Source organism: Bombus affinis, chromosome 3 (genome assembly GCF_024516045.1).
Source record: "Bombus affinis isolate iyBomAffi1 chromosome 3, iyBomAffi1.2, whole genome shotgun sequence".
NCBI lineage: Eukaryota > Metazoa > Arthropoda > Insecta > Hymenoptera > Apidae > Bombus > Bombus affinis.
In genome coordinates, this window is record NC_066346.1 from 668910 (window position 1) to 694189 (window position 25280).

General features: G+C 36.8%; 2 protein-coding genes across 4 annotated transcripts in view; one reads left to right on the forward strand and one right to left on the reverse strand.

Annotated features, from left to right (window-relative positions):
* Positions 1–22953, forward strand: part of LOC126914501 (NEDD8-activating enzyme E1 catalytic subunit) — a 41710-nt gene extending 18757 nt beyond the window's left edge. Inside the window, exons 1-27 of one of the 2 annotated variants that reach the window (XM_050718530.1) lie at positions 5047–5904; positions 10071–10240; positions 10329–10522; positions 10602–10776; positions 11047–11216; positions 11307–11545; positions 11628–11877; positions 11968–12353; positions 12568–13220; positions 13307–13763; positions 13911–14301; positions 14384–14811; positions 14890–15135; positions 15198–16138; positions 16219–16682; positions 16776–16972; positions 17113–17511; positions 17592–17869; positions 17939–18192; positions 18291–18502; positions 18589–18713; positions 18778–19008; positions 19088–19213; positions 19288–19546; positions 20156–20357; positions 20439–20686; positions 20768–22953. In XM_050718530.1, the coding sequence (XP_050574487.1) occupies positions 5587–5904; positions 10071–10240; positions 10329–10522; positions 10602–10776; positions 11047–11216; positions 11307–11545; positions 11628–11877; positions 11968–12353; positions 12568–13220; positions 13307–13763; positions 13911–14301; positions 14384–14811; positions 14890–15135; positions 15198–16138; positions 16219–16682; positions 16776–16972; positions 17113–17511; positions 17592–17869; positions 17939–18192; positions 18291–18502; positions 18589–18713; positions 18778–19008; positions 19088–19213; positions 19288–19546; positions 20156–20357; positions 20439–20686; positions 20768–21559 (8805 nt within the window). In that variant the 5' untranslated portion in view covers positions 5047–5586 and the 3' untranslated portion in view covers positions 21560–22953. Of the gene's footprint in view, positions 1–5046; positions 5905–10070; positions 10241–10328; positions 10523–10601; positions 10777–11046; positions 11217–11306; positions 11546–11627; positions 11878–11967; positions 12354–12567; positions 13221–13306; positions 13764–13910; positions 14302–14383; positions 14812–14889; positions 15136–15197; positions 16139–16218; positions 16683–16775; positions 16973–17112; positions 17512–17591; positions 17870–17938; positions 18193–18290; positions 18503–18588; positions 18714–18777; positions 19009–19087; positions 19214–19287; positions 19547–20155; positions 20358–20438; positions 20687–20767 lie in introns of those variants that run through there. The other variant, XM_050718531.1, reaches the window with a different exon arrangement.
* On the reverse strand, positions 1–25237 carry LOC126914512 (centromere/kinetochore protein zw10 homolog). Of its 2 annotated transcripts, none has more exons than XM_050718561.1 (11): positions 23851–25237; positions 3122–3264; positions 2707–2909; positions 1831–2635; positions 1607–1755; positions 1429–1529; positions 1186–1361; positions 884–1090; positions 673–810; positions 470–603; positions 1–268 (listed from the first exon to the last, which is right to left on the reverse strand). In XM_050718561.1, exons 2-11 carry the CDS (start codon positions 3156–3158, stop codon positions 53–55), a joined length of 2166 nt encoding a protein of 721 aa, XP_050574518.1. In that variant the 5' UTR covers positions 3159–3264; positions 23851–25237; the 3' UTR covers positions 1–52. The 2 variants fall into 2 exon arrangements, with proteins under 2 accessions (XP_050574518.1, XP_050574517.1); XM_050718560.1 differs by having other exon boundaries at positions 3122–3465.
* Between the last annotated feature and the right edge of the window lie 43 nt (positions 25238–25280).

Consider the following 25280-nt stretch of genomic DNA (forward strand, 5'->3'; position numbering starts at 1 on the left):
TTTAATAAATGCAAATCGTTTATTTCTTATATACATAATTTTAAGCTTAGCATTATTTTATACTAGCTAATAAATTTGATCTGCGTTCGGTATTTTGAAATAGCGCTCTAATTAATTGTTTAACCTGGGGTGCTGTAAATTCTCGCGCGAGTGGTCCTTTACCGTTATCCCATCTTACTTCGATTTCTTTCAGTGATGCACCCAGAACTTGAATCAGTTCTAAAAATTTCTCCCACTTTCTAACATGTTGATGAATCTTTTGATGAACCTGAAAGCACATCATTGTTCTTAATATTATCGACAGAAAGCAATATCATTCCAGTTTAATTTCACAGGAACTTTTCATTATGAAATTCCTAATGAAATAGTATTTTAGTAGATTAATTTTAATGTAACCTTTTTATATAAATTAATCCATAATAAAAGTTTTTAAAATATTAAGTTATATATCTTTCCGACGTAAACTTACCGGGAATATTTGTGGTGCACGCTTAACGATCATATTAAATAATGTTACCAATTCGGTAGCAACATCAGCGGGAATGTCTTCAACAGATATCACTCTGATTATTAAGTCTTCGACCATTGAGTTCATAATGCATCCTAAAATATTATTAAATTATTAATCAACTAAATACTAAGAAATATAAAGGACAAAAATTATGCACTAACCTACAGCTCTACAGTAAATATTCACAGGTAACACATCTACCCAAACTGTTTTTAATAATTCCAGCTGTCTAATGCACTGTCTCATTGCACGTTCAGTACTGGGGTGTAATTCGGAAGTTTGACCCAAAGCGGATAAACCTTATTTTAAAATAAATCATTGAAATTATTCGTTACTTAAAAAATATATAGATACTAATGTACAGATACTAACCAGATTCTTTGAGAATATCAAAAATAATATTTCGTTGGTATTTCATGTGCTCTAAAAAGCAGGATGATCCGACATCTCTCAATACTAATACTTGATCCGCGAAAGTTAAATTAAGATTATGCAAGGATTCTGGTAATTTGTCCCTATACTCGTGTCCCAATGTGAGCAGATGATGCGCGAGATACATGCAATTGTTATGAAACATAGCTACATAAAAAATATACAAATATAAATCATTAATATTACAAGAAAAAGGTTGTTTTCATTTATATATACTATACATTAAATTATTGGTTTCTTACCGACTTGTTGCGGTATTGTTTCCAAAAATTTTCGGTGGTGTTCAGGTACCAAGCCTGCGTACATTTCAAAAACATTTCTACAAGTATAAAATAGCTGCATAGCACAGGTATCCGAACTATTACAAGCTTCATCCAAGATATATCTCGCGAGATTTAATGTTTCTCTCGCGCTGGTGCTAAAATATAATTCCCAATATAAGCTTCTTTTAACTCGATTGAAAAGTTTGGGAATTACTTCAATACCTTATTTGACATTTTGGAAGTTGAAACGTATCGTCACTTAATTTTTTATACGCCTTTATCTCGTTATAATCGTATGTATCTTCTGGGAATTCAAGCGGCTTCTAAAACATGAATAAAAAACGTATAATTTACGTCACACTGTATTCTATTATATTACGATATCTCAAAATAAACTTACCTGCGGCTCGTATGTAATGCAATCATGTAAATCTTTCTTCATAATGGTTCGCGCTTTCGCTAATAAATCCTGACAAATTTTTTTTATTAATAGCTTATCAATATTCTTCGTATATTCTGACAAAAAGAGTTGATCATTTGTAATAAAACCTAAAATATTAAACGTTGATTGTTATAATTATACCTGACTGTAAAAAAATAAAAAAGAACTTACAAATTTCCTACCAATTTTGACCAAGAAATACTGAAAATCATTGATGGCTTGAACAATGGGTGTAAAATTTTTTAAGTCGGCGCTCGATGTTGGCGTAATTCGCGAAATGCAATCATCCTTTAACGATGTTGATAATCGTTCGAGTAGATGAGGTTGTATTTCTTTCAGGAATGTTCGGTCATCGTGTATCGTAAATTGAAAATGTTGATAAAGAAACTTAAACAACAATTCCAAGTTGTAGAGTACACTTTTGTAACCGGGTAATTTCTTTTTGTTTAATATTTCGACGGTGAACATTTTTTCGTCAATTACATATACAGAACAATCATCATTGATAATCGGACTAATCACGTGATTCATAAGCGTTACTGAGAATTTATGCAGATGACTCGAAAGATTATCGATACGGTGCAAACCCTGAATTAAATCCTGCATGTCGTCCACCTCATTTTTTACGTTCAATGTTACAGTCTCTGAGTCTTTATCGTCGACGCCAGTCCAACATATTCGCTCGTGCAATAACGATGACGTATCGGACAAAAATGAAGTATACAGATTTAAATATTCTTCTTCGATCGCCGTGTAAATATCAAGATCGCGTAAATCCGTTTGCGGATTATGTAAAATGGTTTGCATGTGGCACAATGTTTCAGCCGCATCCACGTACCGTTTTTCTTCTTGATAATTTTTCACAGATTTTATGCATTCATGTAGAGTTAAGAGTTGATTGGAAAGTTGTAACATTACGTTTGATTCCTTTAACGCTTGAGAGAGAGTTTTTAATTCTTTCGTAGAACCGGATAATTCTATCTTAACCTGGAATAAATGACGATAAAACTATTTATGCTTTAAACAGAGCTTTTGAAGATTACATTTATTAAGCGTACCTGAGTATCTATCTTCTTTTGCAATGCATCCATTTCTTCGAGTAATTTTTCTCCCTTTGATACCAAATGCTGATCTTTTGTGAGTTTCGACGTAAACTCGACATAATTATCATCCATAAAATCTTTGACATCGTATTTTAATTTCGTTATTTCTTTCTGTATTTCTGATATCTTTTCATGTAGATTGATTTTTTCCAATTTTCCTGCTCGGAGGAGCAAACGGCACGTTTGAAATTTTCATAAATGGCATGTTCTTTACTTTAGTAATGTAAATAAAAAATATACAACTATTCACATAGGATAATATACGAATCAATAATATTTTCGTATATTTTATTTAAATGTTTTTATGATAAATTTTATACTTTAATGAAAAATATCAATTACATTCGAATATATTAATTTGTATACATACCCGCTGTGATCAGTACATCGGTTAAAAATGATGTCATTTTGATAGGATATTTTCGTATATTTATCACAATTAAATACCAGCTCTAATCACCTCACTATTAAGTTGGCCTTAAGTATGATCACCTCATGTTTGTACACTAATATCTATACAATAATAAATGGTAAAAAATGGAATAAGCTACACTGCACCACTTTACACTCTATCACAGGTTAGCGCAGTGCAGCTGTTGGTAGTGGCATTACGTTTATCAGAGCGACATCTCTCTCCGTTAGGTAGCGCCATCATGCAATCATCGTTAGCCATTTTACGTCTTTCAAAATCGTTCGTTTGAAAAAGTAGCAAATCTGCGAAAACTTTTCACTTGTAATGTAAAGAAAATGTTTATTACACGTATGTGTTTTAAATTTCTTAATGTAATAAGTAATAATGTAATATGAAACATCGTGTAAACTGCGTTAATTCACATAATACTCTGGAATGTTAAAATTTTTTAGCACTTTACGTTTCAAACGATCGATATTTTGTACACGAAGTTTTGAATGAAAGAACTTAAAAATATCTAAGTAAAATATTTCGTAGCTAGCAGAATAAAACGTATGATGCAGATATTAAGAATATTATCGATCGAAATGTATTTGGAAATTGATGTGTATTTATGTGCCTAAGTTAGTAAAATAATACGTGGTTATATCGTACTATGCTTTTTTCCTTAGATAAATTATATATGTTAACATAGCCAAACTTTATACGATTAAAATTCATACAGAATAATTCATATAACTTGCATAATATATTATGTAGATATTAAGAATATTATCGTTAAAACTAATATGTATATATTATATTATGTATATTATATTTATATATTTGAGTTAATAAAATAATATACGTATATATTATATTTTCTTCGCGTTTTCTCTCAAACGAGTAACTTTATGCAATTCGAAATTCATACAAAATAGGGCAATATAGTAGATAGAACGAATCCAAGTGGATCTTAAAGTCACGAAACGCCATAGACAAAGACAGGTTCTCCCAAGAGTAACTCACCTGTTTCACAACCTGCGTGACGTATTATACCGTACCGTGTCACGTGACAAGCTTTACCTTCCAACATTCGTAGGTGGTAGTAGTAATAATACTATAGTGGTTTATGGTAAGTATGGTAGTGGGCAGTGGGCCTAGACCGAGGTACGACGCGAGGTAAGGCGCGATTACAGGAAAGACAGCAGGAATATAACGAGTCGAGAACCAGTCAAACCGCGCCCAACGTGACGCCAGGTGATTATCTTGTAGCAACGAAACTCCTTTCCGCGACATACATACGTTTCGTTATACATATATCTTATAGATCACAGAAAACCCTACGATACCATCGAACGATTGTTTTTTCGAGCGTAACGAAATTCGAACGTACATCGTGTAGCAATCTATTAAGAAATACATGGTGCGAAGTGTGACTTAAAGTGATATACCAAGATTTAGTGGTGAAAAGATTTTCTCATCGTATTGGTCGGATGCATGAGAATGAACGGCATCTTTGCGATCGTGGTTGGCGAAGAGTTTGATGAAGGGAGAGTAACGGCAGCGATGGAAACGAGTCGCCACAGTCGAGCTCCGATCTCTCGCGCGTGAAGGAGCACGTCGAGAGAGGAAAGGTTAACGCTCGAATTTAAAATACAGTGCACTTTTCTGCGTTTGCGTACTGGTTCCGGCATTGGAGTGCTCGATTTCGATCGTGATTTACGGATCTCAGCCGAGCACGTCCGTTGGAACTCCGTGATTTCAATGAACTTAATTAAAATACATTTCCATGAAATTAAATCAATTCCGTCAATGAATTTTAAAGATAATTTAGAATACCGAAATATACAATGAGTAAGAAGATTCCAAATACCCGAAGAACGTGATCGATCGTAGTGACAATTGGAAATTTATCTTACATAATGTAATATACATAGTAATACCTTGTCGTGGTTCTTTACGAACGCCGAGAATGACATATTGATAGTAATAAGCGGCGGCATCGGCGTAATGACTACGGTCAGTGAAAGTATAGTAGAATTTGATTACGCGTTACATGGATCGAATCATCGTGTGACGCATCCTAGTATCGTAACGATAAATAACGAAGATCTATAAAACGGAGTCCGCGCCAAACATAGAAAATTCCTATATTCTTTGGGAATAGCGTATTATTCTATTCGATAAATATATGTGTATCGTTATCTCTTTTTAAAAACCGGCGCATGTTTATTTATCGAAATGTCGCAACAAGTGTCATCAAGGTGTAACAAAGTTTCTAAACGAAACAGCGAAGAATATAAAAGTTCAGGAACTGCTGTCGTTCATAAAATTAGCGATAGTGACTATTACAAAGTGAAATTATAAGTAAAGTATCGTTTAAGAAAAATTCAAATTACAATTAAAAAGAAAGACTCCCGAAAGTGCATACGCGAAAGAAAATGCGTATTCTGTGTTTGCTATTGACATTTCTGACTGTTTACGGACAGTCGGACGAAGGCTACGATCAATCTTCTATTTATTATACCGAACCAACTTTCATCAACGTGAGTAATAGCAATGCCAATGGTGGTTTGTCGGAGTTGCACGGTGGTCGTATTGTCCGAGGCCAGAGATTATTGGAAAGATCGAAGAGCCCTTATCTGGTGCGCGAAGATTTGTTCGTGGAACGCGAGGGCGAGCTAGTGATAGAACCGGGGGTAGAGATCCGGTTTGGTCCCATGATCGGAATCACGGTTCGTGGTATCATAACTGCAAAGGTAATACTTAAAAAAAAACGGTACAATACTAAGTTTATCCCTGCTACGTTCATTCGGCCATTTTCCTCCCAGTTATATTTTTCTAGCGTTAACAAATATTTTCGCACGTACTTTGGACAAAATATGAAAAAATTTCCTATTGGTACGCATGATTATTCGTTTCGATCTTATCGAAATGCAATTCCTGTTGAGATACGAATAAAATATTTTAGAAAATGTAAGGCAGTATAATAAAAATACTTGGAGATATTACCCGAGACATATTTGATCGTAGGATAAACATCGATGTTTGCCGATTAACGATTTTCATATAAAAGTTACCGACAGAACGGAATAAATTTATGCGAAAAAAGGAAACGAGGGAAACGTTATAAGGTAACTTGAGCGAATAAATTGCAAAGATTACAAAGAAAAAAGAAAAAAGAATTAATCAGAAATAAGAACGCGAACCATCATTATAAACGTTCGTGTAGATATGAATAAACTAACGTTGAATGAACGTGAGTCATCTAGACATACGATTGTGCACGTGTTATTGGTGTTGTTACGAACATGCCAGAAGTGACGGATGCCAATAATTCAAATTCTCAGAAAATTTTACGACTATACTTAGATTTCGCCATAAACACGCAAGAAAGCCCGTCTTTACGATCCTCTGAGAACTTATTTTTGTAATTGGTACCCTGCTTCTCTCTCTCTCTCTCTCTCTCTCTCTCTCTCTCTATCTATCTATCTATCTATCTCTCTCTTTTTTAATAATAATTTTTCTTCGTGATTGTAACATTCCCTGACTAAACCAAGATAAATGTAAAGTTACTCAGAATCGATAATATGGAATTGATAAGCGATAAGAAGCTACAGCTACGTTTTTCATACATCGGCCTACATACTGACGATTCAGATTCACAGAAGACGTATACTAAGTAAACGCTAGTTACTCATTTTTACGTATCTCCTTTATTAAATAATTGAACGATATCTTTGTCTATCGATTTTTTAAAAAACAAAACATAGAATTATATCTTTTACTTTCATAAATTAAAGCAATATAAACTTCGCTAAAAAGATTTTTGTCTTTTTCAGACTTTGATCCTCGCTTGTTTTCAGACAAATTGTAAGAATTAATTTATTACTCTTAACGTTTAATGGAAAGTATCGTTGATCCATTTGCTATGATTATGGAATCAAATATGGAATCAAATTAATAAAGACGGTTATATAGAAACGAAAAATAGAGAAAAATTGCAGATATAGCACACTTGACGTAACGAAAATGAAACAACGCGTAAAAATATAGAGATCCCTAAATGAAGAATTTATTACGTCCGATAGATTGGCAATCGGTAATACGAGACATGTCGATTTTTCTTTTCAGAATTGCATTATACGCCTTTGTATAGGGAAATCTTATCCTCGAGGAATAGGTTCCCGTGGTAATTCTATACGTATACGTTTTAAATTTGTCTTTCCGGTACAATTAAAATCCGCTTGACTCTCGAATGCCCCTTAAGATCGTTTCGCCTCTTGTTACGCGCTACTTAGCTCCGGTTCGTTCGAACGTTGCTTCCTTTGGCTCGGAAGAGCAACGGTTGTCGGTAGAAGGTTTCACGATTTACAAATAACGAGGAATAATTAACGGTGTAACTGTTCGTCGTTCCGGGGGACAAACTCGAAAGTAAAGTTAAAACTCGCAAAAACGAACAGATCGTAGAAGAGGAGCACGATATTAATTCACAGTCAGACAGACATATCTAGATTCCTTCTGGATATTCTTTCGACTAATCCCATCTTTCGTTTATTTCGGATTTAAATTTATTTCGTCTCTTATCGTATACTTTCAAATTATTGTACAATGCGATAGCGTGTTTAGACATTGCAAAATAAAATCTAGGAACTTTGAAAGGAAAATTGACCGGTGCGAAAGAAAACTGAGAATCTTGTAATTATTTTTTTTTTTTTTTTAAGTATACTGGGCATAGTTTAATGTTAGTTTAAGCCAAGTTTAAAGAAACTAAGACAGTTTCTCTTTAAATATTAAAAATCTGCTTGATCGCTACTAACTGGAGTACAATTGGAGGGCAAAAATACGAAAACTGCAGCGAAGCTAGTTTTCAGTGAAAGAAAAAAGCACGGAAAAGGGAATTGAGACGAGGGGATAGAATGTCTCTGTCAAAGGACTCTGAATGACCGGAAATTCCAGAAACACGCGAGCTGAGCTGATTGTTAGTTTATTCGCATCACGTAGAGGCAACGCACAGATCGAGCTCGTTGTGACCACTCGTCGGCTATACGCGTACACGGGCTGTTGCACAGAATGGATATTATTGATATTCCGGTAGTCCGGGAACAAATACTTTCCCGTTGGGAGAGACTTGTTTCCAATCTGATTAGGTATCTTATCTTCTTTTTGAATTTTTTGTCTTTTTCGAGAGATAAGCATCTAGATAGGGCTTCGAGGATGGTTTGGGTAGACACTGAAATTTCGCAGACGTTCCGTATTATAAATTAGTTCTATGAGATAAATATTTAGTATCTATACAGATTTATTCCCAGACTGCGAATATTTTCGCAAAAAAAAGATACGATTAAAATAAACAGAAATTTGGATTATTAGTTCTGGATATTTTGTGTCTACGATGGCTCGATGCAAGAACTACCGATGATTTGCACTTAATGATATGTTAAAAAGTTCATGTTCAAACAATTTCTGATACAGAAGCCCTGCTGTTTCAAATTTTTCTCCTAATGCGAAATAGAAGGATTACAGCTTACGCTATTTGCGTTTTATATTGATACATAGAATTTGAAATTGTAGTTTTTTATATAGATATATTAGATATACATTTACGTATTATATGCATTCTATGGATTTTTGTATCTTTCAATTTCTCTCGACAGTCTGAAATCAATATTTTATTCCATATTTCTGTCTTATCTTTCCCAAGGATTCGTCAACTGGCCGCTTCTAGCTGATTCTCCACGTTAGTCCTTTATCTTTTTCCACATTATTCCACATTATTTATTTAAGACAGCTAATTTGCTACCTCGTTCGTAGAACTGTATCGCCTCTAAAATCTGTTACCTAAACACTCTCGAGCGAAACGCCGTTGGGATATACTTTCGTACTTTAAACTAAATTCCATATTTAATAATAAAAAATATTATTTCGAATTAAATTTTACATTTTTTCGTGCACGAAGGATTACACCGAAAGTGGAAAAGTCTCTCGCCGTTTCTAATTATAGCGTAGACTCGCGTGACGAACATCCGATAGGCATTTAAAGGCTGGTAGGTGGAGTTGTTCACCGGCGATGTAGAAACGAGGCTCTCTAACCGGGGTTAAGAGAAAACGAGTGGAAGTAATCCATTTACACCGGATTTCTAATCGTGGCGGTTCCGCGAGGGCTGTCGCGAGGAAGAGGTAGTTAATAGGTCGATCAAAGAACGAGGCACGGAATGGCGAGCACACGATGTGAAAAAAGCACGGACGAGCGAATCAACTCTGTACGCTATGCCGCCTCCACCACGCGATGCGTCTTAGGTCACGGATCAAACAGCGGTTCTTGGCCTGAACTGTTAACCTACGACCTCGCTAATCCTCTTACGTTCCAACTCGGACGAGACCTTCCCTTCACCTTGTGCGCGTGCACGAACCATTCTCGACTACGTATCAACTCGTAACTTCGTGATTAATTCGTCGGAGAATGGACATTTATTTGTAGTTTACGATCTACAACTATAGCGAAGGCTGCGAGGCTTCTCTCTATCTCTGACAGAATCTTCACCCATTTGTTATCCCAATACTTTTATTGGAGAATTTGAAAAGTTTCGCCAGTCGATGATCTAATCAATAAAATTACCAAGAGAAGGATTAACGTCGAACGTTAAATACCGCGTAGCATAGCGAACGTAGTGTATCACTGAGTATCAGTGAATTCTAAGAAATGCATTTATAGAAATTCGAACGAAGAACGATAGCTACTAGGACCTACTAAGAGGAGGTAGTGAGGACTAGAAGGGAATAAACGATGTTCTATCATATGGCCAAAGTTGTAGCGAATTCCAAATTTAAACTACTCGATATCGAGCCTTAAATACCAATATGTACGTGTAAATATCAATTCGATCGATACTTATTTATAGTTCGTGTATGATTTATGATTAAGGGTGAACCGCAAGCTCCAATTTTATTAACCGGAGTAGAGGCGAATAATCAAGTTCATCCTATCGAACCGCCGCCTTCGATACGACTGGTCGATGGACCGACTCCGTACGAAGGTAGATTAGAACTTTTACATCGCGGTGACTGGAGAGCTGTCTGCACAAATTCGCGAAAGTAAGTAAACTCGATTCGCGTAAAGATTTAACATTTATATATCTATGCCTCCTTAGCACGTTGATTGAATCAATACGTTGATGCTTAGCTGGACAAGGGCTGATCTAGAAACAGCATGCAGGCAGCTTGGTTTCCAAGGTGGAAGATGGTGGTCGTGGATGGATAGACGATGGCCAGCGAAGCCACGATTGCTTTACGAACAACCAGGTTGCAGAGGCACCGAGTCCTCTTTAACGAGCTGCGAGAGATGGTCTGAAAGGCAGCTCGGTGGCGGTGTTTGTGGTACAGTTTTAACCGAACTTATAAACGTAGACGTAGTTGTAGCGTTCGTGAAAGATCACCGACACCGTACGATTTTCAGATTATCATCCCGATCTTGGAATATCGTGTTTACCGCGCCACGATGGAGCCACGAGAGCGATCAAACATTGGAGAGGCATTCGTTTCGAAGAAGCGTTGTACGATCGACCACTGATCCAAGAAAATACGCTTTACGTACGGAGATCGAAGTCGATTCTACGGAACGTTGTGATCGAGTAAGCATTTCATAGTTTGGTCCTACTAATTACTTGAGATATAGATCGTTTTCATAGCTCGAAATTTGGAAATCAAATTCAGATGAATTTTGGCCTTTGAATTATAGCAAATTATATAGCCTTAAAATTGGATCGGTGATCGTATCGTGAATTATGAAAATCTGTTGGATCGATCACGATTTCTCTAAAATCAAATATCGGAGACGAGTGTTGTGTCTCGACGATCGAAGCTAACGAACAACATTTAGTAACATTGTTTCTGTTTAAAAGGCATGCAGGCACAGGTCGGGAATATAACGTTACGGCAGCGATCGATGTCGAGGGTGTTCCACCGCAAATGGATTCGATTTCGGTTATTCATGCTGCCTTTACCGGCATTAATGTCACTACGCCGGATGGCCCTGTCGTAATCAACAATAGTACCGTTCAAAACAACAGAGGTAACTTTATTCCTAGTCTGATCCGATGGAACTATTCGAATTTCGCTTGGTCGTTAATTTTTATATTACTAATTAACGATTAATTCGTAGGATATGGAATTTACGTGAACAGTTCGTCGGGAATGGCACGTATCAATGATTGTAGTATATTAGATAACGGAGCCGATGGAATCAAATACGTTCATTTCGACGAACGACCCGATGACAAATTAGACCGTACGGAGGTGTTTGATTTGTGTACATTTCCAACTACGGCCAGTCAAACATTTCCTGTTATAATATCTATGGAACAGAGCAAATATGCACCTAACGTAAAACGTTGCCCACAAGTAAATGAATTTGTAAATTATCATACAAATAGTCATAGAAGATACAAAGAGAGCATCATGTCTGGTGTAATGTTAATTTTAGCACATCTTTACGAGACCAGGACACGTGTTGACTATGCACTTTTTGCAAATGAAGACTGACAGAAATAACAGTGCTATGATAGAAGTGTACGATGGTATAGGCGAAGCGGAAAAATTACTAGCTAGAGTGAGAGTAAAAAATGGCACGTTACCTCAGAGTGTGGCTACGACTCGACAAAATTTGTATGTAAAATTCGTCGCCGAACCACGTACGAATACTATCGTGTTCGTGCGATTGTCTTCCGGTTATAGTAAGCTCGCAAATAATTAAAATTTCATCTTAACTTTCTATATTTCTAATCCTTCTATCTCTAATTTCTATATCTTCAATTTTATTTCAGAAAAGACCTACGATCTAAACGTGACTGGAAGTATCGTAGCCGGTAACAATGGAAGAGGAATCGCGGTGGAGAAACTACGATCGGCTTTGCACGTCCACGAAACCTCTGTATCCAGCAATAAATATCTAGCCGGTGTGCATGTGTTGGGTGGCGCCGCGGATGTGAATATTACGAGCAGTCGCATATCTTTTAATACGGGAGACGGCGTGAACATTACCCTTACCGGAGGAAATCGCAATGTGTCTCGGACGAGTATTTCCTCCAATCAGGGTTACGGGTTTGCAGTATGGTTGAATGACAGTTCCACCACCGAATACGTTTATTTTAATCAGACTACCGTAGTTGAATATTCGCAGATATTTCGCAACAAAGATATTGGCATCCTAGTGAGTATATTCTAAGAAAAATGAATTGGCAGAAATAGATTTTTATCGAAGCCTTATTACGCGTTGGAGCGAATGCTCCGAGAAATTAACAAGCTTCTCTTATAATTTGAAGAATAGCGATTCCATTAATATGGATGGCTGCATGAACCTATAAGAAAGACAAAATCGATTAAAAAAAAGAGATCACAGTTAATATTATTCGTATTATTTGTAGGTTGGTAATGCAACTGGCAATTCGTACGTGAACGTGACGGGTAATTGGTTCAATAGTAGTTCTGAGACTGCGGTTCAAATAGGATCTAGTTGGAGACACGACGAAGGATTATTAAAGCTTCAAATTGGCCACAATTCTTTCATACAGAATACAAAATTTGGGATCAAATTGAGTCCTGCTCTCAATTTAAAAGCAACGATAGAATACAATTACTTCAGAGAGCAGTCTAGTGGTTGTATACTAATCAAGAATCCTCTCTACGAGGAATTTAACATCTTGCCTGCGGACATCGTTGTCAGACATAACGAATTTTACAATAACCGCGGTGCCTTTGTAGTCAGCATCGGTCTTTCACCCTATAGCGATGTACAGAGATTATTGTTCACTAGAAATTTTTTGCGTGACAATCGTGTCCGAGAACTGTTCGACGGTAGGAGTACCGTGAGATCCAGATTAATTCCGCGTTCTCGAGTCGCGGCCGTAGTCGTTGTTTCGTCGAGCAACGTCGAGGTTTTCCGTAATATTTTACATAATCCCGAATCACGATACGAGATTGGCTCTCATTTAGAAGATCAGAGTAAGATTATAAATTGTACTTATAATTGGCTTGGATTTGCTGAAGAGAATAAGATATTCGAAAGATTATTCCATAGGTTTGTACCGTTTAATGTTACATTTGTCTTATAAACTTTATGATAGACCGATTTTATAAGCTTTTTAATGTACCGTTCCATTTTAGAAAGGACAGATACAATCTCGCCAAGATCGAATACTTGCCGTACTTGTTACATAGCAGCAATCCAGGGGCCAACACGATCATCTCAAATCCAACATTCGTTCCACGATTCGTTACACCCGGTACAAACTTGGTCGGCGGTGAAGTGGATGGTCGCGAATTTTTAAACTCTGGAGAATACATCGTTGAGAGGGATATCAACGTGCGACCAGGTGGAAAATTGATTCTGCACCCTGGGGTCACTTTGCGTTTCCCACCAGCTGTGGGAATGATGGTTGCTGGAACGTTAGACGCTCGTGGAATAAGGCCAAGCGATATCCTGTTCACTTTGAAAGAAGAACTTCTTATGGATTCGGACAACGAGACTCTTACGAGCCAAGCATTTAGTGGACTAAATGAAGCGGAGTCCGTACCTGTGAGGCTTCTTGGAGGAAAGACGAATCTTGAAGGAAGATTACAGGTAAAATTATTTACCATTACTGACGAAACACTGAATCAAATGGAATTATAATAATTAGGAAATTGATGTAAAATTATAAAATCAAGAAAAAGGAAAAGAAAAGAGAATTTTGAATTACACTATGTAATTCTTACGTATGCTTAACAGGTAAAAGTAGGAGAAAAATGGGGAACAGTATGCAATTACGGTTGGACGATTCGAGACGCTGCTCTAGTATGTCACCAATTAGGTCTCACTTTAGATCCAGATAATTGGCTGCTGGAACGTTCACAAATTCCAAACGCTGGTATCAACGAAGACATTATTTTAAGTAACGTTAGATGTACCGTGGACGATAACGATATATCAAAGTGTAAAGCAGAAACAGAGCAGAACTTTGAGAATTCTTGCACTCACGAGAACGACGTTGGTGTTAGATGTTCAGAAGCTGCGTGGGCGGGTCTTCGACTGGGACCGTTAGCCCTGAGAAGTGACCTTCAATTTGTAACGATAGAAAAAGCAGGTCTGCTTGACTACACAACGAATTCCTTCAAGCCAGGTACAGGTTTTATATAAGCATTTAAACATCTTTTTAAAATTTTTATAAAGTACGATTATAAAAGATGATTAAATTTGCACAGCTCTTCAAATCGATTTTGCGAGACATTCATTGGACAGTGTTAGAATAATTGACAATCTACAAGACGGTCTAGGAATTTTATATTCGGATATATACTCGGTGGATGCTGTAAACACCGTGAAGAACAGCGATTTCTCGCAAAACGGGGGCAGTGGGATCAGTTTCAAACAATTGGGAATGGAAATCATCAATTCTCGGATTGAGAACAATAAAGTCGCGGGGATAAGGCACAATCCTGCCCTTTCTGCGGTTCAACAAAGAGAATTCGCTGGGTGGTTCCTGCGTATGCCAGATTTAATCGATTCGTCGTATAATCCAGTAGTCATACCGTATAACACGAGAGACATTGAATTGTCCAACGAAGAAACTAAATATATGATAACTGTCAAAGTTACTGGTGATCCTATTCGACAACGTATTGCCATTAAAGTAAGTGTATCGAAAGAATCGGCATCGCTTTCTGTTTTTACAAAGAAATAATTAAAAAATACTTCTCTGATTCTACAGTGCACACCAGGATACGTCATCGGTATTCAACTTTTAAATCCCATCGAAAATCGTAGTACAGAACAGATCGTCCTACATGATTCGCAATATGTCGATTCTAGTCGGGAAAGTTGGAACTTGAAACGCGATTTGGCAATATTTCCTGTAACATCGACCTCTTATGCTGTGATTTTGGAATACGATAGCGGCACCAACGCACTTGGAGGGGCTGTTGTTGTTCTCACTGCTCTTCAAGCTCCGATACAGGTATGGGAATTAGAACATTCAAACGCTTATAATATCGAAGATATATAAGATATTATTTACAGGATGTACGAAACAAAATCGTAAGAGGCCCCATCCCAAAGTTGCTAGTAACCAAGTCCAAAATCAAGAACAATAAGAAAGGTATACTCGCGTCATTTTACAATCGGTACCTGGATGAAATTGGCGATCATTTTCTTCGAAAGGCAAACGAAACTATACAATTGGTCGCTTGCGAGATTTCTCACAACCAGGAGCAAGCTATTTACGTACATTCACCTTACTGGAACATTTACCAGACGAATATGTCTGAGATTGCGATTCACATTAACGACAGCTTGATCACAGACAATGGTAAAGGAATATACCAATTCAGTCGCGATGCAAGACATTCGAATAATCTTTTCCATTGGATAATGCAAGATAGTACGATCGAAAGAAACAGAAGGGGCGGCTTTGAAGTGATTTTGCCTGATGTGTGGCAGTATAACGAGAATTTCACGCACACTTTATATTTTGATAACAATACCTGGCGAAACAACGAGCAGTTTGGCTTTGTAATCGATGGCCACTATGCCACCTTGAATATGTCCAATAATAGATTCGAGGGAAATCAATGTAAAACTGGTTTGATTTCCATTCAAGGAATGGAGAAAAAAATGCAGATTAATAACAATTATATCGAGAGCAATACTGGCGGCTATATGGTAGAATTCAAGGCAGACAGCCAATCAGAAATTTTAGGAAACGTCGATGCGCGTTTTTATAACAACGAAGTCAAACGAAATACCTATGATCCAGCCAGTATGGGACCGCGTCGTACAGACGGTAGTCCTAGTTACGTTGTTGGGTTTCATGGTATACAGAAAGTGCAAATAAATAGAAATTTATTTGGCGATAATTCTTTGGATTATGAATTATTGGCTGGCATTAGAACGGCTAAAATCAACAACGAAGTTGACGTATCGGAGAATTGGTGGGGAACTGATAACGATACTAAAATCAGGTATTAATTTATAACAAACAATAATCTATAATTAATTTATTCGTCTCGTTATATCTCGTATAAATATTCGTTATTCACAGACAAAGTATTTTCGATTTTGATGATTGGAATGATCACGCAGTTGCCAACTACCGACCTTTCTTAACCAGCGATTCTTTCGATTCTTCGGTGTCTGCATCCTGGCAGATTGGAAAGGAAATAGATCTGGATAATTTAGGTGGACGCATAGTAGAAAATCTATCCATTCATTCTAGAGACAAGCCTTACGTTGTAAAATCTGATATCACGATCATGCCAGAAGCCACGCTGCACGTTTATCCGGATGTTGTTATGGAATTTGCACCCAACGTTGGGATTCTCGTTCTTGGTACATTGAAAGCTATAGGTGCACCTGGTCATGAGATAATAATGAAACCGATGGAACGCGAAGACGTTAGTGACTCTACGAACGCAAAGTTAAGAAAAAGTGGAAATATAATTTCCATGTCGGATGAAACTATCCGTCTTTGTAAAGATGGACGATGTTCGTCCCTGTACAACGAAGGTAAAACTTTTTTAAACGTATATAGTGCTATAATAAATATATATTCATTTTTTTTATCCAAGCTAGGATATTCATTTTATTATATTCATACAGGATTCTTGGAATTCTTCAATAGAACAACCTTACAGTGGATACCCTTGTGCGACACTAGATTTACTGAAAGAAATGCACAAGTAGCCTGTCGACAGTTGGGCCACGACTCCCTTAATGTCTATGTATCCTACGATCGTAGATACGAACTTCATCCTGGTTCTTTAATACGCGTTTGGTCTTGGCCTGAACCATTGCAGGTAAATAAAAGTACACCGTTTAAAGCGATTTCATGATCGTCCTCTGTTTTGAGTGCTGTATCGCGATGATTAATCTCGTATTTCTCTTTTCTTAACATTCTATATACACACATACTAGATACTTTAATGTAATATTTCAGTGTACCGGGAAAGAAATGAAATTGGAAGATTGTCAAATTAGACTAAACGGCCAATTATACGGGCACCGGCACGAATGCCCATGGGACAGTCAGTTCGTCTTCATAAATTGTGGGAAACGTAATCTGGACGATTCGCATGACTATTGGGGCGGAATACGGATTGCCAACAGCGAATTCGAGCGTCACCTGTACGAGCATCGTATTCACGATGTTGTGACTCACGAAACAGTAAGACGCGTCGAGTCGGTGTTGAGATACATTAAGATCATCGGTGCTGGTATTTTGCATTTTGAGAAATCAGCTGCTCTGCAAACGATTATGAAATCTCCGACGATAACGCACGTTAACATAACTCGTAGCGCTTATCACGGCATTAACGTGATATCGCCGACTCATACGGTTCGTATCGGATAATGTCGTTCTTTTATTATCGACTAGATCTTTTTATTATTTTATTAATACGTTTGTTAATCTTGTAGGTCGAATTGTTATTCAACGTTATCGATAACGTGCTTGGAAATGGTGTGAATTTACTGTCAATAACGGGCGAAGGTCGCGAAGCGGATGAAAGTTCGTTTACTCCAATTAAAGATCTTAGTATTCCTTATCATTTGTTCAGCATGATCGATATTTGCGATACTACAAAAGAAATTACACTAGAGGAACGAGTTATAGTTTATTACAAATACGACAATCATCCTGTGAATTGTGTTAAGATCTTTCGCAGTGCTTACAGGGCAAAACCTTTTGGATTTAGGTATCCGTTTTTCCTAATAGGATATCTATCCTTCTTTAATTATGTCAAATTTAATTTACATCGTTTTAGGCTTTTGCAATTTAATTTGTTTAATTCTACTGGAAAACCGGGCCGAACTGATAGCATTACTTTATACGATGGAGACATTTATAATATCACTGCCAAAAGTATAGGCCACTTGGAAGCTAATAGTCTCGATGAGAAGAAATTATTCAGAACTCAGGGACCAAGCCTTAGTATAAGATTATTCGCCAATGGTGCAAGCAACGTACATGGATTTATTGCAGAAGTAGTTACTCTACCAATCTCTGCTATTGGATTCAGTAAGGAAAATTATTATGTAACTTGAATATGGAATATCGATTTCATACTCTTCTTTATATATATATATATATATACATATTTTTTTTTCATTGTTCAGATCGCGATGTGCAACATAACATTTCCTATTCCGTGATAACTAACTGCCGCGAAGGAGCGATCAAATATGCTAGTGCTGGCGAAGTGAATGCTATAATGACCCTTGAACGTAATCAATTCACAAATAATTGCGAGAAACTGTATGGTAATTTTTCAACCTGCAAGTCAGCTGTATGGTTGGATGTTCAAAATACTCAATCTTTGTACTTTAGAGTAAGCATCCCAATATTTGTTAAAGTATCTTTTAATTGCCTAAATTTGTGCGTGTCTTTTTAAATATATTATGTTCGATATCATAGAATAACGTTGTTCGACAAAACCAAGGTGGTCTTTCGATTCGAGCCGATTCTAGAGGCTCTGCGACTTCGTTGGAAGGATGGATTCATAATAATCTTTTTGCAGAAAATTTCAACAAACCTGCTCTGTATGTAAGAAAGAACATCTCCAACGACGCTATTGAACAGAAAGTTTATCCAAATATTTTTCAGATACGTGGAAGGTCGACAAAGCAGTCCCTATCAAGAAGTTATTATATTCAGAAACTATTTTACAAAGAACAGTGCTCTCTATGATAATAACATTGTCCTAAAACAAGTAGTCAGCAATATGACTCTGAATTATTTGCATGCCAATCTTGGTGCGCATCTCTTGGAAATCTCTGGATTCGAAGGAGTTCGTTTACCTATCTATCAAAGCACGTCTCACAATGGTTTCTATAAGTATGCAGCTTTCCTTCAACATCCGATATCTCAAACAACAAAAAATTTCATTCGTAAATTCTATGAAAAATTATTTCAGAAATTACGCAGTGGACCGTGATGGCCGTAGCACGATAGTTGCAGGAACTCCTGGCCAACGATATGTGGATAACGTTTTCTTTAATCCGGACAACGATTACGAAATGCTTACGATGAATAGATCACAGTATGCATAATACTATATATTGTTTTATAATCAGATGCATAGAATGTTAATCATATCAATTTTTAATTATACAGACAGTTAGAAATGTGGAGGTCCCATATAGATGCACGACACAATTGGTGGGGATATAACGAAACCCTAGCTGTTGCTGGTAGAATCAGAGACAGGGGAGATTCTCCAGAGCTGTTACAAGTTGACTATCAACCTTTCCATATGAGCAATCAGTCAGTCTTAAATGGCAAATGTCCACCAGCGTGGGATTTAGTGGGCGATACATGCTATATATATATTGGTGCTCCCATGGATTTTTTTAGCGCTCGAGAATTCTGTAGAGTGAGTCATCGATCACTGGAATTCCTAGTGTAGTATCGGAAAAAGGGATAGGATTAGGATAATTTAGATTTGTAAAATTCTCCTAATACTATTTATTTAAGATAAATAAAAATAACAGAGATTAATTGGACAGAGAACGATAAATGTTCAACTTGAACTAAAACGCAAAAGTCTTATTCTACTCAAATCACTCTCGCGACTCTATAACGCAACAACTCGATCTCTCTACAACGCTAGCAACTCTACGACTCTAGTCTTCGGCTTCTGCACTCGCACGCTCTCGCTTCTCAACTCACATTGTACCCTTTTTGCATTCGTTCTCGCCGGCGTCTCAAGCAACACTGTCTTTAGCGTCTCTTTTGTCTTTTCCCGCCCTATCGCGCACGTGTCCCGAAAACGCCCGTGGCCAGGGTCACGCAGGCCTTTTCCACGAAACTGTTCACTTGAAAGGACCGACGATACATTGATGTACCCGACGATGCCGCGGCTCTCGCGACATTGTATACGGTTCGGCCGATATCTTAGGCCTTTTGTCCACGATACTACACTAGTATGTCGAATTACCTGATTTATAGACTCGTTTAATGAAATTCGTTTCAATGCCGTTAGTCTGTGAACGCGTCCATGCCATTCATCATGGGCAATTATCTGGAACTATGGCAATTTCTGCGAAAACAACAAGTTGGATACGACTATTCTGATCGTGCCTGGGTACAACAATTAGATCGTGTGGATAAGTGCACCACTTTCATATATCAGACTATCGAAATTGACTACTGTGCTCAGCCAAGTCCTTTCATTTGTGAAATTGGTAAGTTTTACTATACATATAATTCTAGGAAAATGCCAAGATATATATACCTTTTTTTTTTTTTTTTTTTTTAAATTCCAGATCCTAAAGTAAATATCGACCCGCTGTCTTGGAGAAAAGACATAGTTGCAGTGGCTGTGTTGGGAGCAGCTGGCGTAGCCCTAGCGTTATTAACAGCTGCTATCGCACTCTGGGTATCCAAGTCAAAGAGAAGGAACCTCGAAAGGCTAGAAAGACGGAATTCAATCAGACAATCTTTGCATTCTTTGCGATCAGTCGGCTCCACCTCTGGTTTCACTGAACTTGCATACAGACGCAAACCTATCGCGGTAAATATTCTTCCGTTTCAAGCAACTCTTCTACTTCTCTGTCATATCACACAATAATCATTACGCAAATGTTCATTTCAGACAAAACACTCTACAGATACTTTGAATTCGAAGTCGCTAGATTATAGAAGAATGTTAAATGGTGGTAGTATAGACTCAATGGACAAATCTCAATTAAACTCATCCATGGAAGACAATCAAAGCTACGATGTATACGAAGCACATAATCCAAGATATTCCCCAAGCACTAGCGATTTCAAAGGAGCTGTTCAAAAGTACGGCGCTCCACAAAGCGGAGATAATCCAGTGTTTGATTTGACATATCGCAACGAAGGTTTTAGAAATCATTCCACGTTCGCTTCGAGAACCACCAACGACTGGCCCATTGAATCCATCACAGAAACCACCGCTGATGAAACTCCAGTTGTCGATGCAACCAACGAGAGTTCTTACCTTCATAATACCTCTACCCTTCCGCTAAATTCGAGTCTTGCCTTGACCGACTCTATTAGCGAATTGAAACGCGATATCGACGGATCAGCATCATACAGTACAATGGATTATGATTCAAAACGCAGTTACGATAACGCGACGTTCACACCGAGTCAGACGTCCGAGCCTGTACCAGAGTATGCCCCAAACTTTAATCCACCAATACCGCCTCATCCTTATCATTATCGCGAAGACAGGCCTCGAAGTGAGGCATTGTTAGAAACTAATTTGGATACAGGAGAAGAAAAGCCTTTACGTTCGAAAAGCGAAGCCTTGCTAGAGACTAATTTGGATGTGTTTTTGGCAAACGAACCGACAGAATTAACGCAACTCTCAGCTGGAGCGCGAAGCAAAAGTCAACCCTTGGAAACGGCAATGTAAATTGTTAATGGAAAGTGAAATTGCTTCGTTCGGTGAATTACGTAGGTATTGTAAATGTTAAAAAGAAATACTGCCAGGAATGTATCCGCTGGTAGAGTATAATTTTTATTACGCGAAACACGAAGAAAGGACTTTTAGGTGGAAATTGATTATTATTATTCAGCCCACCGAATTTAATACTTAAGCTATTTGGACTCAAGAAGAAAGACACGACAGAACGCTGTCATTTTTTCGAAGAAAAATATTTTACGTCTGTTATCTTCTTGTAGCTGAGATCTCAGTATTCGGGTGGCTCTTAATTTAATAGATGTTAACGGATGAATAAGAAGGAGCTTGTTTTACATTTTATACAAGATGCACTTGCGCACAATCCCAAGTTGTACCTAATTACGTAGTACGTAGTACGTAGTATATTCACTAATGTATTGACTAAAAGAAAACTTTTTATTATATATCGTGTACAGAGAAAGAATGATACAACGATATGAGCGATAGTTCGCGATTGGGATAATTTAAAGAATCATCTACACGCGCGTGAAGCGCACGTGTAAAATAGTTTCTATAATACTTCTCTCTGAGCATTACCGAACAAGCGACTAATGAAAATTATACTAAGATCGGGAAACGCGACGTAAAAATGAAAAATACGAAAACATGTCACAAATGCATGGTATTACACTGCCAAACACGTTGAAGAGAGTATACTTTATTATATTAGCACGATGAGAGGAACTCACGTGCCGACGTTGTGATAGATAACTCGTCCGAGTATAAATTGCGTTTTAGTCTCGTTAACGTACTGATGGTTCTTATCGCATAAGCGAGTTATACATTAAGGAATACTACATCTATACATATATATATTTCTAATCAACACGAGAATGATTTAATAGATATAGTTTTCCTTATAGTGTAGGTGATCTCACCAAACGCCTTCGTAAGAAATTTTATTGAGCAACAGATTATCCGTCCGTACGCGTAAGATCATTATACCCGTGCCTTATTTGGCATATACATATAATATATAAATACAACAGACATCACGCAAAAGATGTCTTTCGCTGAATCGACTTAAGACACTCCGTTATTCGTATTTTTTTTTTATATTGTTAATTGTAAGAGAATCGTAGAGATTTTACGTATAAGTTTCATCGGTGAATAGTAGCTCAACAAACAAAGGTGTACTATGTAACTTTATTCTTCCAAAGAAGAAAGATTAAGACGTTATTTAAGGAAGCAAGAATAAGCGTCGATTTACGTGCAAAATATTTTTGACGCACTTTTTCGGGAAATAATAGTACGTTCGTTTAAATTATAAAATATTTGTAATTTAATAATTTGTATATCGACGATTGGTCACGACAGTACTAATAAACAAGATGCGTTCGATCAAATGGTTTTATTATCACATTATAAGAAAAATCGAAACAAAAAGGATGGATTTTACTTTTTTTATATACGTTATAATTAAATAGATATCTTGGTCTGTGTATAGAATATATTACACGATATAATGAAAGGGTTGACGAATAAATTATGGAAGACTATTTTAAAACAATTATCGAATATATTAATATTAATATCGTTAATAACATTATTAAATATCGGGATCAGATTACTATTCGTCGTAGCCGTTTTTTTTTAGACTGCAGAAACGATCAATCGGCGACAGAAGTTCGCCTGTGTTTACAGTAGACGAAAGCTTCTCATATATATATATATATATCTCATTTTTAATTTTTTTCCTTAAAAAGCTCTTTGCGCGGTGAAGAAGTGGTTCGCATAAATATAAACGGCTTTACTTGCTCAGCGTCTTCTAGACGCGATTTTTTTCATTTAAATATGCTGAATCTTATTATAAGATGGGCATACAAACGTATGTATATACAATTTTCTATTATACTAACATGATAGGAGAGTCACGCCGAGATCGAATAGCTAAAAATTTCCGTCTACGGAATGATTCCATCAAATTTGCATGAATTATTTAAATATTTTGTTCTAGTCTGTTTTTCAGATCGGGCGAGCATAATTCGAGATAAAAATGTTTATTTTTAAATTATAACACGAGAAATCATCTTAGAAATCAGGAGAATACCTTTCGGTAGGAACTATCTATATATGACGTACGATCAGGAACTACGATAATTAATTAAGAAAAGTAACCATCGATCTGTGTAGAAAATAAACTACAGCAAAATCGTTAAATAATTCATTGCGAATTTGAAAAATATCGATGTACATAGTTCGAAATAATTAATTTAACACGAATAACAATGATAGTACTTTACCTGATATTTCTCAGTACGGGGAACTAGTGTTTTCGGTCCCTATAACATATGTCACAACAAGAAACAAAGAAGAAGGGAAAAATTATTGCACCAATATTGTGTGACATAGCACGTTACGGTAACGAGAAACAGAATCAACAATGCGGTTTGTTCATGGTGCTCGTTAATCCGGAGCACTATTTTTTTTTTTTTTTTTTTTTTTTTTATCTCTTACAGTTTAACTTAATTCCTAAAACACTTATTCTTATGAGCCGGAGATATTAACTCGGAGCACTAGTATTTTCGAATCACCTCGTCATTTTTCATTGCACTTTTCATCGCAACCAAATGAATCGCTAAACGAAATACAACAAATCGCGTGTCACTAATAGCTCTGCTAATAGTTTTAGCGCGTACGTACGATCAGACAACTTCAGGTACCTTTGAATCGAGAGTTTCGATGGTGGCGATGTTAGTTAAAGATCTCGATATTATTGATCGATCCATATATAATCTGTCCTCTCGTCTTCGATCTTCTGTTCTTTCAATTTTTATAACTCGCACGGATGCAAAAATATATATTCGATCGAAAGAAAGATATTCGTGTTATATATGTTGGTATTTCTTTTTTCTTTAAGTCCTTTAAGAATGTACGGTGAAGTTTTTGGCAACTACAACTACACGTCGATTATCGATTATTATCGAAGCTCATTTCAAACTTAGCTGTAGCGTAATATTTATGAAAAATATGTATATCTATATTATATTCGTATATAATGTATATATATTATATAATCCGTAAGATATTTTACAACTTTTTATGATGCTTAACTTTTAGCGATAAAATGACCCTGGCTTTTCGAACGTCACTCTTTATATCTAAAATTGCACCTTTCTACACGAGCGCGGTTTGCAGGAACAAGAACAGAGAGGAACATTTGCAAAATTGCAGAGACATGTTCTCGACTCAATTTTTATCCAAAAAAACGTATAATTCATCCCTCTCTCATGCGTAATTATAGAAGCCAATGACATTTGCACTATCGATTCTAATAAGATTTCAATTACTCGTCAAGGCTTGCTTCTTTTTATGCGGAAAATTATTCGAAAGATTCGCTATAAAAAAGAAGCTAATACATTGCAACGAGGAAGGGGTGAAGAAATGTTGAAACGTATCACTTTACTGGAGAAAAATAGCGTTTAAAAATCATACAAACTAATTACGTGATTGAGCGATCAATAAAAATCTCAGGTATCAGCATTCTCGACCTGGTTTACCAACGTTAAATAATTCAACATATGTATTATATAGCAGTCACTGTAGAAGAACCGTAATTATACGTATGTACTTTACTAGAAACAGATAACGATCGATTACAAGCACAAACCGATGGTAAAAATTGGATCGAGGTGCGATCCGACGATGAAGTATCGTTAGACCGTCGTTATCG